General features: G+C 44.6%; 1 protein-coding gene across 1 annotated transcript in view; it reads right to left on the bottom strand.

Moving 5' to 3' along the window:
• Positions 1 to 7,405, bottom strand: part of cdc5l (CDC5 cell division cycle 5-like (S. pombe)) — a 15,568-nt gene extending 8,163 nt beyond the window's left edge. The window contains exons 1-11 of the mRNA XM_048228256.1: positions 7,211 to 7,405; positions 6,334 to 6,437; positions 5,858 to 6,019; positions 5,561 to 5,688; positions 5,324 to 5,423; positions 4,591 to 4,809; positions 4,035 to 4,179; positions 3,541 to 3,729; positions 2,812 to 2,960; positions 2,097 to 2,259; positions 85 to 252 (exon numbers count right to left, since the gene is read on the bottom strand). Coding sequence (XP_048084213.1) covers positions 85 to 252; positions 2,097 to 2,259; positions 2,812 to 2,960; positions 3,541 to 3,729; positions 4,035 to 4,179; positions 4,591 to 4,809; positions 5,324 to 5,423; positions 5,561 to 5,688; positions 5,858 to 6,019; positions 6,334 to 6,437; positions 7,211 to 7,255 — 1,572 coding nt within the window. The 5' untranslated portion in view covers positions 7,256 to 7,405. The remainder of the gene's footprint in view (positions 1 to 84; positions 253 to 2,096; positions 2,260 to 2,811; positions 2,961 to 3,540; positions 3,730 to 4,034; positions 4,180 to 4,590; positions 4,810 to 5,323; positions 5,424 to 5,560; positions 5,689 to 5,857; positions 6,020 to 6,333; positions 6,438 to 7,210) is intronic.
• Positions 7,406 to 9,559: the final 2,154 nt, after the last annotated feature.

Raw genomic sequence — 9,559 nt, 5'->3', positions numbered from 1 at the left:
AAAAAGCACAAAGTATACCTGACCTGACTGAAGCCTTTGTTAAACCCTTAAACCCTGCTAGGCCATTATGGACTAACCACTGACCTTTTTGCGTAATTCAATCTCTGAGGCGTCCTCCACAAAACTCTCGTCCATCTCGCGCTCCTCCTCCAGCTCCCGCTCCGCGTTCTCGGGCAGTACGATCTCGAAGTCGTTCTTTGGGAGTGGCAGCGACATCAGGCCCATCTTCAGCTGCTCCCGGGTCTCTCGTTGCTGACACAGACAGTGCACAAGAGGACAGTTAGTGCTGAAGGACCCTCCACCTTTAACAAGCGCAGTTAGCAAAGGGGACTATTAACCCAAGGTTTTAATAATGGCCTCTTCTGTAAAGTAACCATGTGTAATGTCCATATCTGAAGTAAATCTATGCAAGTGCTGTAGACACCGCAAACAGACAAGCATGAGAAGTGGAAAATGGACGCATGTGTAATAGTAAAGTAATGTCATAAATGGGACTCAAAATGATGGTGGTCATGGTGGTGAATACAGTAAAAGCAACAGGTACGAGTAGGAAGTTTCAACCCTCTGCATTCGTATTCGCACCCCGGGGAATTTCAAGATAGCTACACCCATCAACAGTAAATGAAATGCGTATTTGAAATGTGTTTTTTTTTTTTTAACAATTCTGCCCTATCTGTATCTCATTAAATCAGTCGTAGAAACAATAGTGTCCAAATTCTATCTCTTGCTAGGTTACAACAACGTTTATATACATAAAATACCATGTAATGCAAACATACGGCCCATGGGCTTTCCCTGACCGGCCCGCGTAAGGTCCGTGAAAGAACAATAGTCAAGAGCCTAGCATAGAGATAATGCACGCAAATCAATATCGTTGCTTTTATTTTGAAAGCGACTGCTATTTGTACTCCCATACATTTGTGCGTGGATGCATACGATCTAAACACCATCACTGATGTGCTGGTGAATAGAATTTATGCTTCTGCGTCGACACAATGCAGTTGCCTTTAAGTCGGCTCACCACCACAAAGGTTGTCAGAACGAACTCCTGCTGTTTGTTGGAGATACGAAGTGTTAATTTCAAAACGTTACTGGCAGATAGACAGTTTACATTCGGATAACCCCGTCACTGTAACCAAAATATGTCTGAGTTTATTTGCAAAGCTTATGTTAGCGAACTAGTATGATGCTACTACCCACAGGTTGCTTGAAGCAGCCGGCTCAACACACAGGGCGAGTTGACCAATCACAGTTTTGTGCATAAAGTTAAAGCAAAAACATAGCCTACATTTTTAAAATAGTTTTCTTTGTGCATGTTGATTAACTAATGACAGCCTACTATTGTCTGCTTCACATTTTCATAGTCTAATTCTGCATCCGAGTTAATTTAATGATGGTAATGATTTAATGATGAAATATTGCTAAGTATTGATGAAATGGTGGCACAGGCCTATGGTTGTACGGATTCCTTCACATTTTCATGGCCTAGCCTAATTATATAGATATTGTAGTACTTTTTTATATCAGCCTTTGAAAACTGGAAAAAAAATGTCAATGTCAAAAAATCATTTTCGAGAATGAGGATTAAATACTGGACATAAATTAAATAGCCTATTGCTGTTTTTCCTTGGTCTCCCTCACATTTTCATCTGTTCTTATGAGTAGTAAACAAAACCATATGATTTACTTAATGTTATACAAGAACAGAATAGTATTGGACAAAATTGAGTTCAGCCTTGAGTTCGGTATTTTGGGTCCGGCCCTCCTCAACAGTCCCAGTTTGTCATGTGCCCCCTTGGGGAAATTAGTTGCCCACCCCTGATGTTATGCATTGTTATGAACTGGTATTGCTATGTCTGATAACAATCACTAACAACAAACAATTGCTAACAAATGGTTGAGCATCTTGTTTTTCCAACTTATTACAACTGCAACACAGTCAACTTGGGTGTAACGCAATCCCCAGTTCCCACCTACGAGGCAAATGGAATGCAACGTCAATTTTGAGCTGTGCATGGATGACAGAATGCGACTAAAAAGCTAACAGTGGCGACTAGCCTACGAGCTCGTCTGCTGCGTAGTCGTGCTCAGCGTACCAGATGTTTGTTGTAGGCCGGGTCAGTGTAGTCGACCGAACCGTCCTCTGTGTTGATGTTGAGTTTGTCCCGCAGCGGGGTGCGTCCGGGGGTTACAGCCACAGTGGGTTTGGGGGTCATGCCGCTGTGGGGGGTCATCCCCTCTGCGCCGTGACTCGGGGTCCTGCGGGAGGTCAGCCAACGACAGGTGGTCAGAAAACATGCACAGAAGCAGTGGTCTGTGGAATGTCCCCGGAAGGGACACTTGAAACAAGCAGGTGTTGTGTTCCCAAAACTAACACGCCTCTAATTTCCAGCATGGTAATGAAATACTGTAAAGACCTCATTTTTATTGGTTATCTTTTAATGGGTCTGCTGAGAAACAAATGTCAGAAAAAGCAGCAGTATTTTGAACATGCCTGGAAGGCATACCAGACACAAGCTGGTGTTGTGTTCAAAAAAAGAATTTGCCTCCAATTCCACCACATGACAATTATAAATACTGTAACAGTTTTTTGTTTTAAATTGGGATTTGTGCGTCATTACATGGGACAGTCAAGAGTAAAAGCAAATTATTTTTTCATACTTGAAGAAAAATGTATCGCTGTTGTGAGACTCCTAAACCTAAAGAAACCACCTCTTTGCATAGCAGTAAAGTCTGTTAAGACTTTGAGAAAAATTCGCCAAAACATCGCCAAAACATCTATCTGGTCATCCATACATTGCATAGGCATACCTGAAGGGGGTGCTGAGGACAGTGTTGGGGGTCTGCACCACCTGTCTCTGAGGGGTGACGCCAGAGAAGTCGCTCTCGTGGAGGGGCGTGTTCAGGCCTCCTTTCAGAGGAGTGTCCACGTTCGTCAGCGCCATCAGATTCTGAGCCTCCTGAAAACACACAGAGGAAAAATCTGTTCACGCACAGGCTGCCGGACCAAGTGATGCCTCCTCTCCTAGCGCTTGTGTTGTATGTCATGTGGTGGTCTACAAAGTGTTAAGGATGCTGCCTCCTAGACTGTAAACCTAGTTTACCTATGGGTATCAATAAAGTAACCTGACCTTCTGACAACCTGACACACCTGATGCGCTCTTCCCTCATCTCCACCTCCCTCTCCTCCCTCCTCCCTCTCTTCCCTCCTTCTACCACTTTCTCCTCCTCCACACTTTGACTAGTACTTATAATATAAGCACTCCTATCCTCTAGTGCTAGTATTGACAGATGCAGTGGTAATTCCTAGCTAAGGTCTCCTCTGCACTGTAGCTCAAATGTTATTCTATTATATTGCGGTTAAGTCGCTTTGGATAAAAGCATCTGCCAAATGAACAAATGTAAATGATACGCCTCCCTGCTGGCATGGGATCTTATGGAGGCTGCACGCTCGCATGGGATCTTATGGAGGCTGCACGCTCGCATGGGATCTTATGGAGGCCGCAGGCTCGCATCCGATCTTATGGAGGCCGGACTCACCTGGAGGATTTTGTCCTGGGCAGCGGGGGTTCTGGGAGTGCGCAGCGCCATGGTGTTGTTGGTCACGTTGTACTCGGACAGCAGGGCGCTGGAGGCCGAGTTGGTGATGCCGGACTCCTCGGCCGTCTGGCGGGCGATCTCACTGGCCTGGCCCAGTTTAACCACTTCCTCCAGCTCGCCGTCAGAGATCTAAAAAAACAACACATCATGAGCAAAATAGCACGGGCCAGCTTCAGAACCAGACCATATTCTACATTTCAAATCTCCACTTTGCATACATATATATACATATATACACATGCAACTGAACATATATAATATGTTTGCTATAAATCAATAAAATATTTGCTAATTTATTGACACACCGCAAAGTAGCAATTTTAGAAGTTTCATGAAAACAGTGTTTCTTTAAACAAATTCATGCACTGACAACTTCCTTGTCCGTCTGTGGGGGAAAACCAGGCCCAGAGAATAGTGTGGTGAGTCTTCTCTACCTGAGGGGCGGGCAGGACCAGCTTGCTCCTTTTCTTGGTGAACTCGGACACGCCGCTGGTCTGCAGGATGGCAGACGGGAGGTCAGACTCCTTCTTCTTCTTGATCTTCTGCTTGTCCCTTTTGCGCTCTCTGTCTTCTCTCTCACTGTGGTGCAGGAGAATTTACAAATCAAGGGGCAATAAAAAATAAAAATATCAAACTACCTTTGGAATAAGGAACACTGCCTTTGGAAAAGCTTGGAAAAATTACATTTACATGACATGTATTAATTTAGCAGATGCTTCTGTCCAAAGTCACTTACGTCAACTACATTACAAGGGCCATTGTCCCTGGAGCAACTCGAGGTTAAGTGCCTTGCTCAAGGGCACAACGGTGGAAGCCGGGAATTGTACCCACAACTTTCTGGCTACTTCATTCTAGCCCAGCTCCTTAACCACTGTGCTACCATCATCCCAAATGAGCCTTTTACACTAGTAAAACTTTTCATTCTACTTTAGAAAAGACTAAACCCAATGGACAGTAGCCAGTCGATAGCAGTGTATCAAGTCCACTCACCTCCTCAGCTCCCCATCCAGGTGCTGCTGACGGAGCCTCTTGAAGTCGGGCTCCAGGTTGTCGTAGTTCTCCATGGACGTGTCGTAGAAGCCCAGGGCCGGCTTCTTCTCGAAGGGAATCTCGGCGTTGTAGTCCACGCCTCTCTTCTTCTTCCTCTTCTTCTGGATGTCGATGCCTGCCGCCCGCAACTCCCTGCGCTTCTGAAGGGCAGCTAGCCGTCTGACATGGACAGGACCAGAGCACCAGCATTAACAGGATGTCTAAAGGAGAAGCTGCCTTTTCAGACACTGGACTGAACATTAGTATAATTATACAGCTTCAGCAATTGTCACCAAGGAAAAATAACAGGGCTCAGTACACTTGCACCATAGTTTAAAAAATAAAAAACAAAAACAGCATAGCAGTTTTTAAAATGGTCTTGTGATGGATGTATACTTGGTTTTAGTGAGAAAATAACAATACGGATTCGTTCAACTCTTTAATAAGTAAGTCAAATTTATTTCTAATGCATATTTATACACAGCTTACACTGACCAAAGTGCTGTACAGAGTGCAATCAAAACAAAAAAAAATAAAATAAAATAAAACTCATTCACAAAAGACACCAGGACAAAACAGATACCAGGACAAAACATTCTGGTGAAGTGTTACTTGCCAATGGTACACATTAGAAAACACAGTGCTTTGATTGTGACTGAGCTGAACCTCTTGAACTATGACCTGCGACCTTTACCTGGCCTCCTCCAGCTGCTTCTCTCGGGCTTTCCTCTTGGCCTTTTTGCCTTGAGTGTTGGCCAGACGAGCCCTGGCCTCCGACAGCATCTCCAGCTCATCTGGAAAAAACACAGGAGTGATGAAACTACAGCAAACAGCATGGGAACACATTTACGTTTACTCGTTTAGCAGACGCTTTATGGTGCATGTGCGCGAGGACATCAGAACACTTTTCCTGATGGCCGGAGAAGCTCACCTTCGTCCATGTCCACAGGGTCGGGCCTGGCAGGCTTGGTCTCAGGATTTGGATCAATCTCTCCCGGTTTAAGCTTGCGGGGGTCATCTCCTGCATCCTCCTCATTGTCTCTTTGAGCTGCTTTATCTCTGCAGTGCAAACACACACAAAATCACTCAAACGTCCTTTTTGAGTCAGTACTTAAAAATGTTGTGGTTGGCATATACAGATGTAAGACAGACATAGGCCTATATGCTACTCCAAACACGGCAATGTGCTGCATGAAGTGGTTCTTCTGTCTGCACGCTTGAGACTCACAGCAGGAACTCGTAGTGCTCCAGACACTGGGCAGCCGTGCGGCCGATGATGGGGGCGATGGTTCTCCATTGGGTGGGCATCAGCTTGGCCAGATGGAGCAGCTTCTCTTCTTCCTCTCTGGACCATTCTGTCTTTTTGATGCTGGGGTCCAGCCACTCATACCTATCCACAAGACAAATTCAGGACACTTGAAATGCAACACCCTGCAACAGGCTACAGCACCCATACCATGTAGGGGTCCAAGTACCCTCGGGGACCCAGGTTCGAATCCAACCTGCGGCCATTTCCCAATCCCACCCCCTCATTTCTCTCGCTCACTTACTTCCTGTCACTCTTAATGTTCTATCTGAATAAAGGCAAAAAGTCCCAAAAATATACTTTTAAAAAAAGAAATGCAACACTCACTGGACACACAATGCCAACCATGCACTGTAATGGCATGTGAAATCGTAACACACTTGCATGGAACAACTTACCATCTAGCCTTGCACTGTTTGGCCGATTTTCTGTGCAGAAGAGATGCAATTCGAGACCACTGGTTTTTGCCATATTTCATAACAGCTGCTTTAAGAATCTCATCCTACAAGTGGAAAGAGGTGAAATGTGCAGAGAAAATTAATGATCTATCAACCATGTCCCATGTATGGTACACAACTGAGTTCTGAGTTGGTTTCCATGAACTAATGACAGGCTCAATATGCCTGCATGTCATCACATGGTAATCAACTGAAAAATGGCAAAGAAGTGAGGGGATCAGTGACGAGTAACGTTAGAATCGATCCAGGGGAGAAGATAAGAGACAATACTTTACAAGTAGCCTACCTTTCAAAGTTTTACAAAAATTGTAGCTTGCAAGCAACCTCAACAACATGTATAGCACCACTGTTTACCTTCTAACATTAATTAGCTAGCAGCAACCCAACTGTCTCAAAAGAGCATGACAACTGGTCTGAGATCATGTTGTACTACAGTAAACAAAGACCAGACAAATAGGAAATAATACCTATACCAATCATTGAAAGCTCCTAAATTATAGCTGAAAACTGGCTATTTTGCTTATTTAAAGATTATGCATGCTAACGTTAACGTTAGATACGACATGTCTTGACAAGGGGGGCAAGTTGGTGCAATTTCCAAACTATTTCAGTTCATACGTTATCAGCATGCAACGAACACAATTGTATCTACATACACAATCATAAGACCATTTCCTTTATGTAATTAATAGAGAGTAATGTTAGCTAAATGGTTAGAGTTTGCTACACAGCCTCTAAACATTACAGCGAACTAACATTAGCAGTTAGCTAATATTAGCTAGCCATACTAGTTAGCTTGATAAACATAGTTACGTACCTCGGTGTTTCGCCAAACACCACCCTTGATCATAATACGCGGCATCTTGGCAGATTAATATTTCAAGTCCTCACAGTTGCAAACAAAAAAATAACACCAGGGAAGTGGAAAACTTTCAGGGAAAACGTAAATCTCACAATGCGTTGAGTTTCCAACGCGAACAACTATGGCGTCCAGTACCGTTCAACGGAATTGTGGGTAGCTGAATTTTCTCTATGAAAAAAGGGATAAAAAGCGCCAGTAGATGTTTGCCACCTAGTGTAGTGGCGGCTACCTTGCAACCATGCAACAAGCATGAACGTTTGTGTTTCGAATTATTTTTCCTACAGACTTATAGGCTATATATTAGCATACACGAGAAACCAATATTAGACAACAACAGCTGTCAAAAAGCACACACTTGATGTTACCATCTGTAAACACTGAGGGGTTTTGGCAAGGTGTTCTGTAAAGTATAATAGACTATTATAAATAGGCTATTATTTTAGATTTTTCAATACATTTAAACTTCTTCTTGACACAAAACACATATTAAGATGCTAAACTCTCTAACCTTTGTGTAAAGTAGAGCCTGAATTGTCAGGGAAAAAGTCTTGTAGCCTACTATCCGTAAGGCAAGTTGAACATGCCTCAGGGCTCCACCAGGCCCAGCTGTGCAGGTTCTGCTGCCCTGTTGGCCGTCCATCTTAAAAGGTGCGTGTCAGTGGGGCAGCAGCCGCTCAGCCCCTCGGAGCCAGACAGGCTGCTGTGCAGGCAGCTGTGTGAGAGAGGCCGGCGAGCTCTCCGCTCCCCCTGCCCCTGCTGGCTCAGAATGGGCCTGGCACCCTCCACCCGAGCCCCCTCACCAGCTCCACCATGCAGGATGCCTCCATCCTGTCCACCGCGGGGCTGGCAGACCGGAGATTGCGGGTGCACATCAAGGCCAGCAGTCTGGTCCGGGGCGCCTGCTGGACCCTGGATGTGGTGAGTCTGGTGGTGCTGCTGGCAAAGCAGGACACAGGCTGCACTCATACATTTAGCATGAGGGGGGGAAAGATGCCATGGCTTGTCTGTCTCATCTGTCTGCCCCATATTCAAGGATAGGGTTACATTTGGGCATTGACACCAACAGTAGCCTCACAAGTTTCGGTGGCAACTGCACTGCCATTGGTTGAAGTCAGCAGAGTTGATTGACATTTGGTGTTCTTCTGAGTAGCCTAAGGATGACAACATATAAACCGTTTTTACTTGGCATTAAAGTGACTCGGAGAGCAGGCTCTTTGTCAGGGAGACAGCTCAAGACTGTATTTAAAGTAATGACCTCACGTACACAATAGTAAAACTTTACAGTGTATTGCCTTCTCAATGCGTCAGGCATTCCACAGCTAGCACATCGATGTAGACCTAGGGGGTGCATGTTTCTTGAAGAGCACCTTGCAGATTGTGGAAGGCACACAGAGATCAAATAAACCTGTATGCCTCCCATAATCATCAAGCTGTAGCCGGAGAGGTAGCCTCCATCAACAGGCTCAAGGCAGAGGAAGAGAAGTGAAGAGTACTGCATAGCTGATGGCCCTTCCTGAGGGCTCAGCCTCAGTACTTGTGACTTCTGAGTGGAGCGAGTTCAAAGTGCTTTGAAGAGCCACTGGAAATGGCCCAACCAAGCAATCCAAAGTCTGGTCAGATTCAGGAGTCCTTCTCCTCTTGTTAGCGGCTGAGGAAGCAGTGGCGCCCTTGACCTACAACACAGACAGCGATGCAGAGGCCATGGACATCCACCCTGATAAAAGACGTCCCCTGAGACAACGTGAGCTGAATGGCAGTGCACATTGTTGCGCTGGTTCAGCAAAGGGAGAATTCAATGAGGGACAAGTGTCTGATTTCTTTATGGACACTTTCAAGAGAGTTCCATTATCAGCATCATAGTTGGCCCCACAAGACTTCCTTTTTAACATTCCATATGTTATCTTAATGCAGAGGAAGTAGATTGGGGCCCAAATAGAACGTTCAAGCATTGTTTTTGTTTACCTTGTTGAAAGGGTCTATATGACTTTGTACATCTTTGCAAAGTGCTTGCTGAGTAAAACTATTTAAATCACTTCATGCATCATGTCTTTTATCAACATAAGTTAATACACCAGGTACAGCACCACATGCAGTGGACTTTTAATTGTCCCTATAATTGTCACAGTGAAAAACTTTTCCAATATATAAATATATATATATATTTCTGAGTAAGCTGCCACACTTGCTTAGAGCTGTAATTAGTATGTGCTTCTCATATGACGTATTGGGTGCTTCAGGGATAACACGGAGTCAATAAAATTTCATGGTTTGGTAATGATGTTTGCAAAACAAATCACATCGCAA

This window comes from Alosa alosa, chromosome 19, assembly GCF_017589495.1.
Source record: "Alosa alosa isolate M-15738 ecotype Scorff River chromosome 19, AALO_Geno_1.1, whole genome shotgun sequence".
Classification (NCBI taxonomy): Eukaryota; Metazoa; Chordata; class Actinopteri; order Clupeiformes; family Clupeidae; genus Alosa; species Alosa alosa.
Note: the sequence above shows the minus strand (reverse complement) of the source record. Positions and strands in the feature narration are given on the sequence as shown.